The 20,464-nt window shown below is 35.0% G+C and overlaps 1 protein-coding gene across 1 annotated transcript in view; it reads left to right on the top strand.

Annotated features, from left to right (window-relative positions):
• The window catches only part of LOC145305417 (uncharacterized), a 55,243-nt gene that overhangs the window by 28,391 nt on the left and 6,388 nt on the right, over window positions 1–20,464 (top strand). Inside the window, exons 27-34 of the mRNA XM_080147034.1 lie at window positions 5,301–5,362; window positions 13,603–13,671; window positions 14,022–14,110; window positions 15,029–15,091; window positions 15,973–16,033; window positions 16,483–16,524; window positions 16,839–16,887; window positions 17,367–17,442. Coding sequence (XP_080003160.1) covers window positions 5,301–5,362; window positions 13,603–13,671; window positions 14,022–14,110; window positions 15,029–15,091; window positions 15,973–16,033; window positions 16,483–16,524; window positions 16,839–16,887; window positions 17,367–17,442 — 511 coding nt within the window. The remainder of the gene's footprint in view (window positions 1–5,300; window positions 5,363–13,602; window positions 13,672–14,021; window positions 14,111–15,028; window positions 15,092–15,972; window positions 16,034–16,482; window positions 16,525–16,838; window positions 16,888–17,366; window positions 17,443–20,464) is intronic.

Genomic DNA, 20,464 nt, shown 5'->3' with positions numbered 1-20,464 from the left:
AGAGAAGGGAATGCGATTCTGACAAACAATTATAAGTGAAAATTTTCCCACAGCCCCCTTCCCTTTTTCTTCCCTCTTTCTTACCCACTTCCATTCAGTTACATAAAAGTTTTACGCGAACTCTACGCCAACAAAATATTTAATTTTCGGCAATTTCAAATGGAATTCATTGGCTGAATTGTTTCTGAATCGGGTTTCTGTTTCAATACCAAAAATTTACCCAAAGTTTTTCAGCCATCAATAAAGATAACTTTGTTATAAAACTTTGGGTACCAGTGTAATTTACAGTCTATGTTACTTTCTTTTATGTATTGAGGACGGGATACACGATTTTCTGTTCCTCTGAACCAAACCTTGCTAATAAAGTACATAATTATGATACAAAACGTCCTTCTCGTAACCAACTATTTGACAAATCCTTTGCCTGTAAGTTCTAACCGGAAATGTTAATGCGTTTTGCCGGTAAGGGGCCAGGGCATTCTCATCCCCCCCCCCCTCAATCCACTATACCCATTTTTGTTTTACATACCAGCAGTAGCACATTTTTAACGTCTTTACATATATCGCGTTGTTAGGTTGAGATTATAACCTGACAACAAGAGGAGGATGTGTGTATTAGTTTTATAATTGTAAACACCCTTTTGATTTTTAAAAGCGAAGCTTTTCTATAATTAGGGTCGGTCCGTCCGTACGTCCGTAACGGATAGCTTTTTTTGTTAATTTAGGCATGTTAGAATTGTCCTATCGATTTCAAATTTTGTATGGTGATTCTTTTAATAGTTAGGTACGATTTAAAAAGCGTAGCAACTCTATAATCATCACCAAAATGTCCGTACGTCCATTTTAAAGAAGTTGATTTTTTTACTTTTTTAACAACAAATTTTTATGTGATCTAATCATCCGATTAATCTGATTTTTGGTATATTGATTCCTGGGACAACAAAGTATAATGTAATAAGCGAAGTCCTAAAAATGTAAGTATGTCCATTAACATTATCCTGAATCAAGCAGTTTTTCAACAAATTTACTTACAATTTTGCTTTGATTCTTATACATTTATTTTATGATTATTCAGTTCTGACACTATACAAGTTTTAATGTCTGTTTGTCCTACCGTTTCAGTGCTTCGCTTTTATGGATGTTGTCATCCTTTTAATTGCATAATTTTACTTCAAAAGTTTAACTAATGGCTTATTTTTATTTTAACTATTTTGAATATTAATCCTTTAAACTAAATAAATTGAAGGTAATTAAACTAACTTTTAGAATTAAATATAAATCTGTCTTGCATATTTTAATTATATAAAAGTATTCAAAATATTAAAAGATTGTGTACTTGTTTTCTTCGAATTATGAATTTATTTTTCAAACTAATAATTAATACAAGTTTATATATGGATCTTAAGGGATAAGACACAATATGATGAATTGATGTACATCCCCAATTATGAAAAACAGAATTACACCCGTTGGAAAGTTTGGACACAGCTAGTTTGAACAAACATATCAAAATGGATTAAAATTATGGAAAGTTTTTAGTACCAACCAGCCTCCCTCTCTAAAGTTTACATATGCAGGATGGATGGGGCATTTATTAGACTAGTCCCCAAAATTTTATAATAATGTTTTCTTATTCGTTGTCGAAATAACCCTGGGGAATTTTGATTGGTAGATTAATTAATTGTAATCTATAGAAGGGGTAATTTTCTTTAAAATAATTGGGGATAACTTCAATTTATCGACAATTGTCTTATCCCTTTAGATCCCTGGCTATATGGATTCTATATGTATTAATGTTCAAAAAATCTACATTTTGATTGAACTCTTTGTTTTTATGCCTGTTTGAATAATATTTTATAATTCTAACAAACTAACCCTTAACCTTTAACCTTACCTAACCTAACCTAGACCCCCGTCACCCCCACCGCCAAGTGTTATCAGTGTGACCACCACAAGAACCTCCACCTACACACCACCTCTTCTGTTTCTCAATAATCAGGAAAGTTAACATCCACATATATTTGAGTAAAAAATTGGAGGGTGAAGGGGTTTCAATTGGGTCTTTAAATATCAGCTAATAGCATCTTAAATATCAACACAAAGCAGAAAGCAATTTGCTAGCAGACGAAAAAGGGCCTCAAGACCAAGGCCAGGTAGTTTTCTGAGTTATACGGTACAATATCTTTACTTATTACATTTATTCCATCTATAATACAAAGTGGAACAGTGTCTGTCTGTCTATCCATCTGTATGGCTATCAGGATGTAGCAAACATGGTTGGGGGGGGGGGGGGTTGAACACCAACCTCCCAAAATACTAGTCCAGTCCCTCAAAAAAAGTTCTTCACCTTACAACTTTTTGTCATGATATGATTTCTTTCCAACATGACAAGGCTAAGAAACATTTAATTTACGATGGACAAAAAATCAACGTGATGAAGGAGGCAAAAAAGTTGTTTTAAATGTGTTAGTTCAAATTTATTGATAATGAAAAAATTTGAGTTTCATTGAGAATTTTAAATTCAAAATGATCAATGTTTATGGAATTGATAACTTAATAGAATTTCCAGCCCTCCTTTACTTTACCAGATGGTGTATCAGTCAACTTTATATATCCAACCACTACAACCTTCAGGTAATCTTTAATAAAGGGAATAGTAGCTTTCACAAAATTCAGTAAAGTTGTGAGTAAGATTCCAGTCAAATGCGTTTATTAGGTCAAACTGTTTTTAAATATGTGTTTAATTATAATTTGCATTTGGTCAAGAACAGTTAGACTTAAAAAGCGCATTAGACTTGACGCTTGCTCACAATTTTACGGAATATTGCGAAAGCTTGGTGGCAGGTTCGAGTCTGATTTTAAACTGTGTTATATTAGAGACATTAAAAATGTATTATGTTCGTGTTAACAGGTGTTACTAGTAACCTAGGATATGAAAAGGGAAAATTAAAATATTAAAACCAGTTTTGTTAGACCCGAGGGGCCGAATTGTGGCTGAGAACTAGCTCTTATCCACCGGATATTAACCTAAACGGGTTTGAAGCTATACTGGAATCGCATTCAGCGGATATAAATATGTACATTAATAGATTCGAACCAGTTTTGTTAGACCCGATATACCGAAAACTGGTTTTAGTATTATGATTGTACATTTTTATATTCGTAGAAAACTGGATATATTTTCAGTTCATATTTAAAGAGCTAGGTAGAGCTTAGGAAATCCTATCTCTGATAAATATTATAGGATTTAGACATATGTATTATGTATACTATTTTAGACCTGCTGTTACTACAACAAGGACAACAACCACCATCAGAGCATCTACAGGAAACTTTCTAATCATTTAAGAGATTGCCGTTTTGTACATTTAATAACTTTCTTTAAAGCTGATAATTCAATGACAAATGACAAAAGTCATATGAATGCAAACAACCACTCATTATTTTATTACAAAATATAAAAAAATGTTCTCTTTATAATATTCACTAAAGTAAAACACTAGGTAGATTGGGAAAGAACTAAACAACTGTATCTCCCCATCGCACTGTCCTTGTGCCGACTTTCAATTGGGTCATTGAAAATCAACCAATGGAATGGTGTGTATTAACACAGCTAAGTAGCAGAAAACAATTTGGTAGCAGACGAATAAGGTCATTGAAAAAAGGAGGGAGGTAGTTATATGTATTTACATCTATACTATAGATCTGTTTGATATTCTAAACAACTGATCTGAAATTTTTTAAAAAGATCTATTTCAAGCTTTTATTATTTTTTCTAAGTAAATATGATTAGCAAATTTAATTTAGGAAGTGATATTTCTTCAGATAACAGGAAAAGCTTAATTTATGTATAATATCAAAGTTATAACTTTATTAATGAGTAACAGAAAAAATATATTAAGGTTTTCAAAAGGCTAAAAATTGATTATTGTAAAAATTAATGAATTATTTTAAATATCTTATTTGTAACTAATAACAACACATTACACTTTGATGTGCTATAATATGCTTTAAAACAAAAAACGGTTTTTCGATAATATGGAAGATTTATTATTTTTTAGAAATTATAATACTATTTTTTTAAAAGCATCATCCCTAGCCTCTAAGGAAATCTCTATGATGAAGTTTGGGTTGAAGCCGACAATTTAATATTTGCTGAGAAATAAAATGTTTACATCCACTGGTCATGGTCCTAGCTTTCATTTCAAGGAGGAGAGGGTTCATTCCCCCACCCTGATAAATCAGCTATATAAACCATCACAGGATCAGTATTAGTTCCTTAAAGTTATAAATAGCCTAAAACTATTTCAATGCCTTTGTAAAGCCTCACAAGAATGAATTGATTCAGAGCTGGATCTTTAAATCATTTTAGTGGTGAGCCAGATCGGGGTGAGCCAACTTTCCACCAATGAGAGCACAGCATTTTATGAAATGCCGCGAGGTGATTGGCTGAAATTCGGATCTTAACGAACAATCAACCAAAAAAGCTACTTTGTATACTAGGATATCAAGTCCCTAGTATTATTTAAACATTGAGCTTTTAATTTGATTAGGAGTACTGTTTTTACAAATGATCCTATTATTATACCAACCAACAATTTTATCCAGGTAAAAGCTTTCTATAATAGTAACAGGATGATTATTTGAGTCTGTGTAATGTATACCTAAGATTCTCGCTAACCGCTGGACCAATATGGTTCTTCTTTACAATAAAGTTTTTTATATGTTCTAGGGGGGAATAACTATTTTAGGAGAGGGTACCACCACCATCATAAGAGAAATTGCTGCTAGAAAAAATTAAATTTAAAAGAAATTTTATGTGCCATGAGAGGCTTCAGGGGGTGTAGTCTCTAGACTAAAAATAAAGCAGCCTAAAAGAAGGAACTGTGATTCATGAATAACTTACATAAAATGGAGAAATTAATCGGTCCTGTGGCTAGGGATATCCCAAAGGAAAAACTAAAAATCTTGCTACTTTATTTAATTGGATTTCTAATTGTATTATCTATTTTGTAGGAATATGAGGACTACCTAGACCCTGACCTGAGCAAGCCTGACCCAACAATCCTAACTACCACCGCCTCCTCCATCCCTCCAGAAAATGCGCCAACCAATGACTCGGGTGCTGCCCCGAGAAAATCCACCAATCCCGAAAAACTGTACACTAACGAAAATGATTTGTTTGATGCTAACAGCAACACAGCTTTAACTAATTCAACCACTACTAACCCCCCTACCCCTACCCCTACTACTACTAATAATGATGATGATAAAACTACTTCTGGTGTTAAAAATCCTAGGGAGTTGTTTCCTGGAAGACCTGGGCCTGCACAAGATGGAAATAACAATGATGGTTTTCAGGGTAAGTTCTGTTTATCAAGGATGGGATATTTAGAAAAACAATTCGTTTGGCAGTTAAAGTTAGGGAAGGAGGTTACATTGGGCTGTCTAATACACTAGTCCCCAAAGTTTTACATTAACGTTTTCTTATTCGTTGGCTTTACTATTGAATTTGATTGGTTGGTTCATTCACTTCAGTGTCCAAGCGTTTCAACCTCTAATTAAAATCTACAGAAGAAATAATTTTGTGTATCATCATTGGGGATGTACATCAATTTATCTTCCATTGTCTTAGCCCTATAGATCCCTCTTTAAAGTTTTGGGTACTTTACTTTTACAAACTAACCGTCAATATTTTCCATCAATAATTTTATACTTCAGAGCTAGGGGGTAATTTTGTTTATCATTCATTGTCTTATCCCTTAAGATCTTAGTGTAACTTTAGCTTACACCTACCCTACGAGCGATAACACATATTATTTCCCTTTAGAAAAGAAATGTAAAAAGTAGAATAAGATGAATGTAATGCAGGGATCTATAGGGATATCCTCTATGATGATACACAAAATTACTTCTTCTGTAGATTACAATTAATAGTTGAAATATTTTGACACTCAACTTAATAAACTAACCAATCAAAATTCAATTAAGTCCCCAAAGTTGTTAGGCTTAAGAAAAAGAAAATGTTATTATAAAACTTTGGGGGACTAGTGTAATAAACAGCTCAGTGTCCCCTCCCTCCCTTATCTGTAAGTAATAGATTGAATGGAGATTTGTTCTATTTACAACACTAGCCTAGGAAATCATGAATATATAATTTTCATAACCAGGGTTTCCATTTTTAAATTTACCTCTCATATATTTCTATTAAATATTACTACCGGCTGCACCTTTAGCAACTAGGGGCTTTGAATTCAGAGGGGTAAGGCAAAAATATAGTCGTAACATGATCTGTGTCTGTCTGTCTATACCGAAGGATAGTGCTAACCGCTGAACTTATATGGTTCTCCTTTACAGTTAACTTCATGTAACTGTTTTGAGGAAGGGTACCACCATCCTCCCTAGAAGAAATCCCCCCCTCTTTCAAAAAAAAAACTCTTATTCTTAAAACTAAAGTTTTAAGTATGGGGATCGACTACCCTCTACCCCTCCCCCATACAAGGGCCCATAGAGGCCTCTAGCATATATAGTTAACATTATCATTTTACCAGCATAAAATTTTAGATAAAACTATTGAATCAAAAAAAAATAGAATAACATTGTATAAAATGAGATAAAAAGTTGACTTCCCTATATAATGAATACTATTCCCCCATAAGGCATTGGCGCAACAAGGATGACAACATACATAAAAGCGGAGCTCTAAAATCTGATAGTGAGACAAACGAACATTAACACTTGCAGAGTGTCAGAATTTAATATGCAGAATATTAATTTATAAAAAGAAAAATAAGCATGTTTTAAGTGGACTCCAATAACAATTGCATAAGAAATCATAATGTTAAGTTTGGAATCAATAGGACATTTCTATCATGCCTAAAATTTTGTCTTTTGTCTAAAGAATAATATAATAGTTATTTATCGCATTGTAGTATAAACAGCTTTCCGCGGATATAAAACTGGTTTTAATATTATGATTGTACATTTTTTTATTCGTAGAAAACTGGATAAAATACGAAACGATACATCATATTTCAGTATGGCTTGATACTGGTTCCAATTTAATCCAACGGACAATAATTGGATTCGAAGTCATACTTGAAGAAAAATTCATTTCTTTTTTAAAAATCCTCTAATTAAAAATGCATTATGCGCCCTTGTTTGGGAAAACAATTTTTTTCCAATTTTAAGTGAATAGAGAGGATGGATTTATTCATTTTGTCAGCTTCATCAAGCTTTTATGTGCGTAGCTTCTATACAAATGACTTCTTTAACTATACTTTACGTTAATTTCCTAAAGAAAAGAGAGTCCCTCCACAGATTATGACGTCATACGATAGAATATCCAATGAGAGGCCAGTATACACTGTAATTGACCAATGCAATGGTAAAATTTATGCTGGCCTCTCATTGTCTTATGACGTCATAAGCTGTGGAGGGTCTTTAATCATCTTCAGGATATTGGACTGATTTCTAAAGTTTTAAAATTACATTATCTCAGTAGTTTGCTTAGAAACGTTGAGGAATTGATTGGTTGGTATAAACTAACAGTGATTAAACTTTTCCGTCAATCCATTGTTTATCTTCATTGTGAGTGAATGTGCATCAATTTATCGTCCATTGTCTTATTCCTTCGTGTCATGAACATCAGGGATCTAAAGGGATAAGACTATGGCCGACAAGTCGATGTACATCCACATTGATAATACACAAAATTACAAGTAATGGTTGAAACGTTTAGACACTCAACCCAATGAACCAACCAACCAAAATTCAATAAAAGTGCCTAAATTTGTCCCCTCCGTACCTGTTTTTTTTGGTCAACTATATGAAATTCAATAAAAGTGGTTATTACCGAAATTTCATCGATAAAAGAGCGATTATTACATATTATGTATTACGTCGACAATTTGACCATTAATTAAAGAAACCACCATAATCTAATAATATGACATTGTGACAATTGGTAGATATACAAACAACAACCTTTTAAGTCTTGGGATATTTCTAAACTCTTTTTCATCATTTTAGTTATATATACGTTTTTTATAATGTATTTATTATATATTTTTTTGGGAAATAATTGTCCTTGTTTATTGGGCAGGATCTTTTAACAGGGGAGCATACTCTTCCGCACAAGTATTACAATATCAACATGTGCGTGCATCTGAGTCCTAACTTCAGAGAATCATGGCTACAAACAACAACAACAACAAAACAGAGAGAGAGGGGGGGGGGGGAGTGACAATTGGCAGCTTATTACACTAGTCCCAGAAGTTTTATGATATCGTTTTCTTATTCGTTTGCTCTATGGGGACTTTTATTTAATTTTGATTGGTTGGTTAATTAAATTGAGTGTTTAAACGTTTCAACCACCTATTTAATCTACAGAATCTGCTCGTATGAAGTTGTTTTCAGGTTAATTAACAAAATCTTTTAAGTTTGAAATATTATTATGGGTGATTGTCCATCAAGAGTAGTAAATGTATTATCTTACTAAATCATGTTAGATAATAAATATAAAGATAACCCAATCAACACTCTTTACCCCATCCCCTCCCCTTCCATTGGAGGGACGAACTTACCAATAAATGACGAGCATTGTAGCAACCTAAATTTCACCTGTCATAAAATCCTCCTAATCTAAATACATTCTATTACTAGAGAACAAATGTTGCTTACGAACTTTTCTTTAACATTAATTTGACACTTATCCAATGATAATCAGCAAAATTACCCTTTCTATAGTGTAAATTATTCGTTGAAAAGTTTGAACTCTAAAAGTTTGAACCATCCAATCAAGATTATAAAAAAGTACCCAAAGAGAACGAGTGAAATTATTTATAAAACTTTGGGTACCATTATACTTTAAAGTTCAATGTCTCCTTCTTTCTTAAAAATGTAAAACACCATGCGGAACTGAATACACACCATTTTAATGAATGTATTGGTCAGTTGAATATGAATTGCCGAATGTGTACACAGTTTCCTCGGTGTTTCCTCATCCTATCTCAATATTTACAACTAGCTAAAAAACTTCAAACTTCCAAAAAAAAATCTAAATTTAAATGTAAAAACGATTTATACATTATACATTCAAAATTTTAATTTTTCAAATTTTGATATATTTTTGGAAGTTTAAAGTTTTTTTCAACTAGCATTAAATATAGGATGATGAAGCACCAAGGAAACTGTGTACACAGTCGGCAATTCAAATTCAATTGACCAATGTATTCAATAAATTTAATGTACGTTACTTTAAATTCAAATGTGTTGTTATAATACGGCAAACACTACGAGTTTATTCTATTGTTTTTATACAGACATTTCAATGATGATTCCTGTAACAATTGAGTATGAATTGAAAACGAATTAATAGATTTTTTAGAACAGAAAAATATCAAACTTTCTTTAAAATGTTTTCACTATATCCTATTTTTGTGAAAACATCTGCTATGAATGAAATAGATGCAATCTATTAATCTTCGAAACATTCATAATAAATCCACTAAAATACAAAAAAATAGTTAATCAATTTACAGTTTTTCAAATTTTAATAAAGAGATTAAGGCGTTTTTCTCAAAGTTTCCATGGACAACTAAATCACCTTTCCCCTTATTTTTAAATATGTCCTTATAATAAAAGGATGTTTGTCTGTCTGTTTGTACAGAAGGATCTCGCTAACCGTAACCGATCGGGTACTCCTTAACAGGGTAGAATCTCATAGGTCCCGGGAAGGTTTATAACTATTTTAGGGAGGGTACCACCACCATTCCAAGAGAAATCGACCCTAGAAAAAAATTCCCCCCTCATTTTTTGTTTTTCTTAACTAAAATTAAGAATGGGGATGGGCCCCCCCCCAAAAAAAAAAAATTCCCTCCAAAATTTTTTTTGTTTTTACTTTTTCTTTAAAAAATCTATAAAAAAAATTGTGTTATCAAATTCGACTCCCCCCTCCTCAAGTGCCCCTAGAGGCCTCTAGGGGCGTAACCGCTAGTAAAAATATAGCGGAATTAAGAGCGGGGGGGGGGTATAATCTTCCCTTAAGGGGCTCTAACACTGCGAGGCTTTCCAGTACCCAATATTACATAACGAAAAAGTAAAAATAATAAAAACAAGGATGACAATATCCATAAAATCAAAGCTCTTAACATAAACACTTGAACATTAACACTTGTGGAGTGTCAGAACTGAATAATCAGAATATAAATGTATAAAAGTCAAAACAAAATTCTAAGTAAATTTGTTGAAAAACTGCTATAATACATGATACTGTTTAAGGACATACTTACATTTTTAGGACTTGATTATAGAGTTGCTTCGCTTATAAAATATGTACTTTGTTGTCCTAGGAATCAGCATTCCAAACATCAGACCAATCGAATAATTTTATCAAATAAAAATTAGCTATTAAGAAAGTTAAAATCAACATGTTTAAAATGAAGATACGGACATTCTGGTAACGATTATAGAGCAGCTACGCTTTCTAAATCGTACCTAAAGTAGGAATTACCATGCAAAGTTTGTTAGGGCATTTCTAACATGCTTAAATTAACTAAAAGAGCTAACCGTTACATACGAACTGACGTACGGACAGACTCTAATAATAGAAAAGCTTCGATTTTAAAAATTGTTGCCCCTGTTAGTTTATATTTATTTTAAAATAAAGGGGTGGGGGTCTGTGGTCGCTAGATACTTAGAGGGAAACCACCGAGGTTTATCATCATATTATCCTTATTCATGAATAGGAACAAAACAAAAAATTTAAAAAGAAATGACGCTCTATCCTTTGATATTATAATCAAAGTATTGTTATAGTATTATCAATCTTCTTTTACTGAAGGCGAAGATACTCTATATAGTTATGTAGCAGCTTAAAGCTCCTAATGATAAATGACGTCATAAAATACAAATGACTAATGATAGGCCAGTATACATTGTAATTGACCAATTGTAAAATGTATACTGGCCTATCATTGGTCATTTGTATTGTATGACGTCATTTTTTATTAGGCACAATTAGCTGCTTCGGTAGGTCCGTATGTCACAACAAAAAGTTATTTATCTAACAAGGTTTCGTCATTTTTGTGTATTTTTTTTATCAACTTCCTATTTTTTTATTATGGTTTACTGTTATTTTTTATCCAATCTTTTATTTACATCCAATGCTACGCTACTTATAGGCAAAATTGTTCTTGTTTAATAGATTTTAAGGGGAGGAAGGAGACATATAACTGTAAATCATGCTGGTACTTAAAATTAATAAACACATTCCCTAATTTGTTGGCTCCTAAACCTGGATACTTTTATTAATTCTTTAGTGGTTGGCTTTAACTAGTTTTTTCTAAACTTTTACACCGATAATTTTTATATAGTTCATAGTGCCGTTTCTTTAGATTAATAACTTTTTATTGGAAATGTGTGTTAAATGCGATTATAAAGTCTAACATACACAAATTAGTTCAATTATATACTTCTCAATGAGAATGCTTTTAATCAGAGATATAAAGGGATAAGACAATGGTATATAAATTGATGTATATCCCCAATAATAATACACAAAATTATTTTGCGTAAAATAAGTGGTTCAAACGTTTAAACTCTCAACTTAATATATCAATCAAAATTCAAAATAGTCCCCAAAGTTGATAAGTCAAGGAATAAGAAAACTTTATTTTAAAACTTTGGGGACTAGTGTAATAAACAGCCAAATATCCCCTCCCTCCCTGGCTTTTTATACTTTTATCTTTAGGCCGAATCATTCCTATAAGAACGCAAAACTCCTTTGATAGTTTAAGAATTTTTGGGAATACTCTCTTTTTTAAATGGCTTTTTATAAGTTATTTTAGGTTAGGTTAGGTTATATTGGGTTAGGTGATTGCCCCACAGGGTTAGGTTATTGTCCCCGCAGGGGCTAGAAATAGGAAAAAACCTACTGTGAAAAATACGAAGAATCGCCCCTTAAGGTGCGATGTCACGAAAGGGACTATATTCGATTTTTTATAGGATTTTATATATATTGTTTTTAATAAATTACATGAGATCATTATTAGTTTACAGTTTAAACAATGCTAGTTTTAAACCAACCAAACAAGCTTAAATTCAAGTACCCTAAGTTTTTCAGCTAAAAGATGCGAGAATGTTTCAAAAATGTAAGTTATAGACTATTTATTTATTGCATCGTATTATAGACTGCTTTCCGTGGATAAAAAATAAAATTTGAAAGATAAAAATCAGTTTTGTTAGCTTCGAAGGATCGAAGGCCCGAACTAATAAAACTGGTATTAATTCAAAGATTTTATTTCAATAAATTGGAAAAATGTCTGTAATACGATAATGTAAATATAATTTTTTTTTGAGAACTGGTTTTAATCCAGCGGATATCAGTCGATTTCGAAGCCATACTGGAAAAATGCTTCCATCCTCCTAACTTAATGAAAATTCGAAATAACATGGTTACAAAAAAAACTGAATATAGAATTACAAAAGACAGAAATAAAATGCGCACAGAAAATGAGGGAAAGGACAATGGGCGAATAAGCTTTCCCCTTCCCCCATTCTTAACGACTTCTTTGGTTTATAACTAAAGTTTTAAAGGACTGTAGATTAAAATAAGCACTATTGATCCCTTCCTTCCTGCATCAAATATAACTTACATATTTTTACCTGGTAAATTTAATTTCCTTCAAGTTTGTGTAGACTAGAGAATAGATCTTGTTTCAAATTTAATTTCCATTCTCAGGGTTGGGGTTGAATAAATGTACAATTTGTCAGGGTTAAGACGATTGGCTATAAATTAAGATATGCAAAATGTATCCCTTTGTTAAAGTAAATTATTGGATGTAGTCCCTTTCGTGGCAACGCACCTTAAGGGGCGATTCTTCGTATTTTTCACATTAGCTGTTCTCCTATTTCGCCCCTGCGGGAGGTTTTAACCCTGTGGGGCCAATTGTCTAATCCTGTGGGGCAATCACCTAACACAATATAACCTAAAATAACCTATAAAAAGCAATTTTAAAAATACGACGAATCGCCCCTTAAGGGGCGTTGCCACGAAATGGACTATTCCCAAATTATTGATTGAAAGTTTAACACTAAAGTTTTGTACAATGAATAAAACCAGTGATTTTCTTTTTCCAAACCTCCCTCCCTCCCTATTAAAACTACAAATTTTGGTTATAGTCCCTTTCGTGGCAACGCCCTTTAAGGGGCGATTTGATGTATTTTCTAAATGGCTTTTGACAGGTTATTTTAGGTTATATTGGGTTAGGTGATTGCCCCACAGGGCTAGGCAATTGGCTCCGAAGTGTTAAAGCCCCCCGCAGGGGCTAGAAATAGGAGAAAAGCTACTGTGAAAAATACGAAGAATCGCCCCTTAAGGTGCGTTGCCACGAAAGGGACTACACCCAATAATTTACTTCAACAAAGGGATACATTTTGCATATCTTAATTTATAGCCAATCGTCTTATTGCTTAGGTGATTGCCACGCAGGGTTAGAGCCCCCCGCAGTGGCTAGAAATAGGAGAAAAGCTACTGTGAAAATAAGAAGAAACGTTCCTTAAGGGGCGTTGCCTATACTCCAAATTTTTATTATTTTTTAGGGCGTGGATTTGCATCCTCCAGCCAAGGTGATGATCTGAGACAAGTTTTGGAGCGCACTCAGCCAGCGGGTAAGTACAATACAAGGTCAATACCTACTAGATACACCCCTAGAGGCCTTAAGGGGCACTTTAGATAGTGGTAAAGGTTGAATTTTTTATTTTTGTTAAAATTTTAAAAATGTAGGGTTGGGGCAATTTTTTAAAGAGGCGATTTCTCTTAGGGGGTAGTGGTACTCTTTAAATATTTATAACCTTCGCAGAACCTATGCGAAATCTAAACAAACTCTCAATTAATTCAACTTTAAACAAATTTTAATTAAGATTGGGGGGGGGGGGGGTTGACTAGAAACTTACGACTTTGACAACTGTCCCCAGAGGTATTAAAAAAAAGAGGGGCTCTAGAGTTTTATCTTTTTTAGGAAGTTTGACAACGTATGGTGAAATTTGTCTGGACAATTGTGAAAAGAGAGGGTACACTTACTTCTGGTGTAACAAGAAATCTTCTAAGGTATTTCAATAGATTATAACCCTAGATAGTCAATTAGACATAAAAAATATCTGGTCGAATCTCGGTTTAAAACCGCGTTATAACTAAAGACGTTAAAAATGGTTACTATTGCTGCTAAGTCAGATGGGCGACTTTAACAGACAGATTAGGGGCAGGGAAAAGGGAATGATATTCTGACAAACAATTCTAAACGAAAATTTCCTCACAACCCCCTTCCACTTTTCCTCCCCTTCTTACCAACCCCTCTTCAGTTAAATGGAAAAATAACAAAATATACGCCCAGATACTTTAAAAGGTTTCGTGATTTTTTGTAGAATTGATGGTCAGAATAGAATACATTATCATGTACTGTACAGTACAGTTAGGACTTTCAGGCAAAGTTTGTTGTCTGTTACTTAACCTAATTCCCTGGGTGTTTGGACAGAAAAGGAGATATTTGGCTCCCCTTAGTTATCTTTGGTTGTTGGACCTAACACTATAGTATCATGTAGGGTTGGGCCGGATACTATTTTTGCCGGATACCGGATATCCGGCTGATTTCTAATGCCGGATATCCAGTTCCGGCCGGATATATGACCAACGTGCGATAGCCGGCAAATTACCGGATATCCGACCGAATAACCGGATATCCGGAAAATTACCGGATATCCGGCCTGATAACGGTATATCCGGCAAATTACCGGATATCCGGCCGGATAACCTGATATCCGGCGCCAAAAATCTGCCGGATATCATGTAACCGTATATTTTTAATATCCGGTATCCGGCTGGAAATTAAAAATCACCAGATATCCGGCCGGATAACCGGCCAGACCGGATATCCGGCCCAACCCTAGTATCATGGACAGCAATCTTAACGGTATGAGGTAATTGTTCAGAGGTACGTCGAAATAAACTTATATAATTAACCTATTTTAGCTGGGACAATGGTGGGAGTCGGACTTTTGTACACCTGAACCTACTATCACTCATTATGGAGAGGTAATATAAGAATATTATAACGAGGATAAGCAGCTTATTAAAAATGACGCCATACAATACATATGACCAATGATAGGCTAGTATACATTTTACCATTATTCAATTACAATGACGTCATTTTTATTAGGCACTATAAGCTGCTTCGGAAATCCTAACAAAGATAATTATGTCCATAAGTAGCGCAGAAGCTGCTTATATTAGCTTAAGCGCTGCATAGTACCTATAAAAAAGGGGATAAATTAAAAAACTTTTGTTCGAAGTATCCCGAATTATGTCATATTTAAATAGTTTTTAAATATGACACTATAACGAGCTTTATAATAGCTTAGAAAAAAATATCAGTTTTATTAAAAAAAACAGGAGGTAAAAAATATAGTAGAATTAGTAAAAATACTAACAATCTCCAAAACCTTGAAAGGGAGTGACAAACGGACGTATAGACACTTTCCATTTGATCAATTAATGTTTAATTTCCCTTTTTTTTAAATTGTTTATATGTTTCAGTGAAGGAGAGTTATGAAAAATGACAGGGAAGGAAAGGGGAGGGGAAGAGAAAATCTAAAAAAAGAAAATTAATGGGAGGCCTCTAGGGGCACGTAAAATGTTTTCTTTTCAATCTATGTTAAAATAAGTTATTTACTAAAAAATAATTTTGTTGCTAGATGGGGTTAGTTAAGTTTTTTTGGTTTTAGCTGTTTACCCGTGGTGGTACCCTCCCCAAAAATAGCAATAAACCTTCCCAGGACGTAAAAGAAGCTACACTGTAAAGGAGAACCATATCGTTTCAGCGGTTACCGATATCCTTCAGTAAAGATAGACAGACATCCTGTTAGTTTATTATAAGGGTTATTTTGACCGATGATGAACCGTTTATATTTTAGAAATGTGTGGATAAATGTGCTCAGCGGGGAGAGAAATATTTCTGGTGCCACAAGAATGGAGGTAACTATATTTAAAAATTGCTTTATCCAGTATGGCATTAAAACCGTTTGATATACGCTGGATTCAAACCGGTTCTCAGCCATACTGAAAAATTAAGCATCGTTTCGTATTATAGACAATGTTCTACAAAAAGATAAATCATAAGATTAATACCAGTTTGCTAGCATCAGCCGTAGGCCTCTCGGGTCTAACAAAACTGGTTTTAAATCTAATAATTTTTCATTTCAATATCCACGGAAAGCTGTATATAATGCGATACAATTATATTATTCTATTTTTGTGCCCTCGTTCTTTTATCCGCTTGTAATTCTATATCAGGAATAGGTCAATAGCAGATGTTCTCGGATATATAAAAAAAACTATAATATAAATTCCTTTTTGGTTGGCGCGCGTCGAAACCAAAAAATATTGGTTAATTTTAAGACTAATCACATTTCCTTCCTTTGCAGGTGGTTGGGGTTACTGCAGCCCAAAATCCATTTTCCAACCAGGTAGAACAAATTTTAAATATTTTTAACTCTCTTCAACCATTTTTGAAAAAAAAGAAAAAATTAATACCAATGAAAAACACTTTTTCAAAAATTTAAACACTCTTTAAACCGTGGTGTCCAAGCCTTAAATTTTGGTGCTTTGAATTTGTTTTTGAAAATTCCATATATGGGTCCGGTTCAGACTTCCAGCTGATTTTCAAAATTGATTTCTCTTTGGCTTACAGGCAGCAGACGCGCAGCTGTTGAGTCCTGCTTAAAGCTATTTATTTATAGATTTATATTTAAAATTTTACTATTTGAAAAAAATGTTTTAGGAAGTTGTAATGTGGATGCTTCGTATGCTTTGGATGGTGATTGTTCTAGGTAAATCATTATTTTATTATTGGTAACATTTTAAAGATTTGAAAGGCGTTTGACTCTGTACTTATCTAAATTGATTAGCAAATCAACGGATAATTGATAAGACCATATGTAGCCTCTTTGTGTAAATTGTTTGTGTTGTTATCATCCTAATAAATAAAGAATCACATTGGTCCCATGATGGTTTTAGACTATTTCATTTTTAGATTTAAGTCTTGGGATTGTTTTGGGCTATTTTTTTAATATTAGAATACAGAGCACCTGATGCTAATATTTTTAATATAAGACAATAGACTTTACGCTGTTTATTTAGAATAATGATAAGTCGTTATAACCATTAATTGTTAGCTACAGAAGTGGTAATTTTGTGAATTATCAATTTAATTTTTGTGATTGGGCCACCATAACCGATTTGTTGATTTTTGAACCCACCTCTTATTTCCGTTACAAGGATTTAAAGAATTCATCATCTTTGTTTTTAGATATATAAAGTGTCAGCGTGGACTCCCCTCATTAGAGACATGCCAAAGAAATTATAAATTTGATTATATTTCACAAGTAAGTTAATTTTGTTTTAACTCTTATTTAAAACAAGCATGACAACGTCCACTAAAGCTAAACCCTCGAATGGTTGGACAAACGAACTAAACACACAAAACCGCTTCAATATAGGATATTCTTTAAGGACATACTTTTTTACTTTTTCTCTTAAAATCTGTAATTATAAATTGGGAACCATCATGCAAAGTTGGAAAACGGTTAGAAATTCTAACATGTCTAAATTAACGAAAATAGCTAACCGTTAAGCAAAAGAGCTGACCGTTATGGACGGGGACGGCCGACCCTATTTATATATAAGATTCGCTTTTAAAAATGTCACTAAGATACACAATTGATATTAATTTTTTAAGAGGGCTCAACCCTCCAGTGCCTATTCCTCTTAAAATCCTTTCTTTACCTAAACTAGAATAAGTGTGGTATTCGGCAACCGTGAGCCATGTCTATGGCACCCCTGATCTGGGGTTCGGTGGAGGGTCAATGGCCCTCCCCCGAGTCCTGGGGAAGGGGTCTAGTGACCCCCTCCCTACGCTTAGAATTAATGATTTGAATCTGTCATGTTTATTATGGCTAACTGTATTCTTAATTCTCCCCCACCCTTTCCAGGGATGGGGGAATCATTATTGCCCAAACTGACCATTGTACATATATTATTTATGCTTTTATGTTATGATTATTTATTCCTATCCATGTAATTATTGTTTGTTGTATATAACTCCAGTATATCTTAAGCCTTCAATAAAGTGACAACTAAAAGTAGATGTTGATCATTATCTAGTGAAAGCTAGAGAAGCGTAGCTTCTCTATAGTAAGGTGTCCACGTCTGTCACACTGCCGTGATCTAATTGAACTCCGGTGTCTGCCATTGATCCTCGGCGGATACCACAACTTTGGTGACAGCTGTGTGAGATTACGGCGAACCACAAGTGTAGAGCAGACGCGCATCTGAGGCTAAGGTACTCCCAGCAGTGAATCTGGCAAAACTGACGCAAGCAACCTGAATTACCCACCCTGGACAGCAAAGTTTAACTCTGCATCCGGCAGTTGTGGAAGCAAAACAGCGAAATCTGACGAATAACCGCGAGCAGCGCTGATATCTAACGGAGAATTGAGCGCCAAAAGGGCTGAAACAGGCCTGCGGACCGGCTGAAACAAGCCAAATACGTGTAGACGGCTGAAAATAGGCCAACTTTACTGCAAGAAATAGCAGGATCCGAACCAGTGGCGCTAGCAGGACGGGACATTCCCTGCCGCCGATAGGCTGAAACATGCCACATAGCTGCAAGCTGCGAGCTAACATACGGGTGTAGTGCACCAGAACAGAGAAAAACTACGTCAACCCCGAGTATCCTGAGAAGCTACAACGCAGCCACCCATCTAGAAGACAGATATTATATCACATTTGCAGGGATTACCACCCCAATGTGATGACCAAACAATAGATTTATGAGCAAAGCTTGGCAAACAAATTGTTGTGTTGTGATAAATCTAAGAATAGAACAGGCTTGGATTACTGTTTATTGTGATAACAGCTAAAAATAGAACAGAGTTGGTCAACAAATCTGTTATGTAATTGTGATAAGGACAGCAATAAAAGTTAGATGTAATATAATCAAAACAATTTCAAGCCCACAGCACAATAACAAATACACCCTTTATTCCAAGGGAAGGGGAGGGGGCCCCTTTCCATTTGAAGACAAATACAATCAGGGTTATATAACAGATAAGCCTGAGATTAAGAAGCAGAGGCCCCATTACACCAACACACAGTTACCCCCTCCCTCACAGTGGGAACGGACGGAGTTACCCCCGTCCCCTCACGCGCTTCCCCCTTCCTACCCACACTAGGCCAAGTCCGTCTGTAGTGTGGAGCTAGCGATCGGATATACAGAGCGCCATTCACGGGTAGCGCAACAAAGTGCGGAAAACATCATAAATCCAACGGACGAAACGGACCAATGAGGGAGCGAGCTGAGGGGTGAGAGCGCGTTTTCCCCGTGTGCGCGGATTTGACGGCGCGAACGCGCGTTACAAGGACAGAAGATTCCACGTACACACACACACACACACACACCTTCACACCAGAGCAGAGCTACTCCATAGCATCTAACAGGGGTATTTTTAGCAAATAAAGAATTGCAAGTTTCTTTCCTCCTAGCTCTAGTGTGATAAGGGAAAACCCAATCAGTTCCTGACAGCAGTTCAGACCCTCAACATCTATCTACCTCAACATCTATCTACCTCAACATCTAACCATTGATAAGTACAGCTAAGTTATACCTTTGCAACTAAAACTCCCAACCTAGTGATACAAACAGTGTTGGCTGTTAGGCTAGGAAGCCTCAAGTGACAACCCATTCATTGTATTCCTGTATAACTTTGTGCCCGCCGTTTCACCGTTGACCCAATGGACCAGCATCAAGTCCCAGGAGGTGACCAAGCCCCAGGATGGCTCCAGGATGACCCTCAGCCGGCACCAGCCGAGTACCGCAAGCTGATGTTGAGCAATCTGCCGGAGTATAGAGGGCCGCCCAAGCAGTCCTGGTCGGCACATATCCGCCGACTGGAAATGTCATGGGCGGCTTACCGCGTGCCACCTCATGATTCCCTCAACCGCCGCAACGCCCTACTACTGTCATTGGTAGGGCAAGCGGCGGAAATGGCGTCCCATCTGTTTGGCGAGGCAGGCCAAGCCTTGACCTACGAGCAGGTCAAGACCGAGTGTGAATTGTTATTTCGTCCTGCTTTTGAGTCCCAAACGCTTAAACAAGCGTTTAGGGACTACAAGCAACACTCGACAGAACCTATACAGGCGTACATATCAACAAAGTGCGCCTTGTATAGGGACGCCTACAATCATGAGGATCTTGAATTGTTGGTGGACGAATTAAACCGTGGAATTCGTAACGCCAATGTAAAACGCCTCATGATGAACCATGAAATTGCGAGTGTACCTGAGTACACTCGCAAGGCCATGTTCACCGTGACCATGGTTACTAAGCAACTGAAGGAGGGTGTGTGC

The sequence above is a fragment of the Acartia tonsa genome, chromosome 14, assembly GCF_053477335.1.
Source record: "Acartia tonsa isolate MP-2025a chromosome 14, ASM5347733v1, whole genome shotgun sequence".
Lineage (NCBI taxonomy): Eukaryota > Metazoa > Arthropoda > Copepoda > Calanoida > Acartiidae > Acartia > Acartia tonsa.
This window is presented reverse-complemented; position numbering and strand designations above follow the sequence as displayed.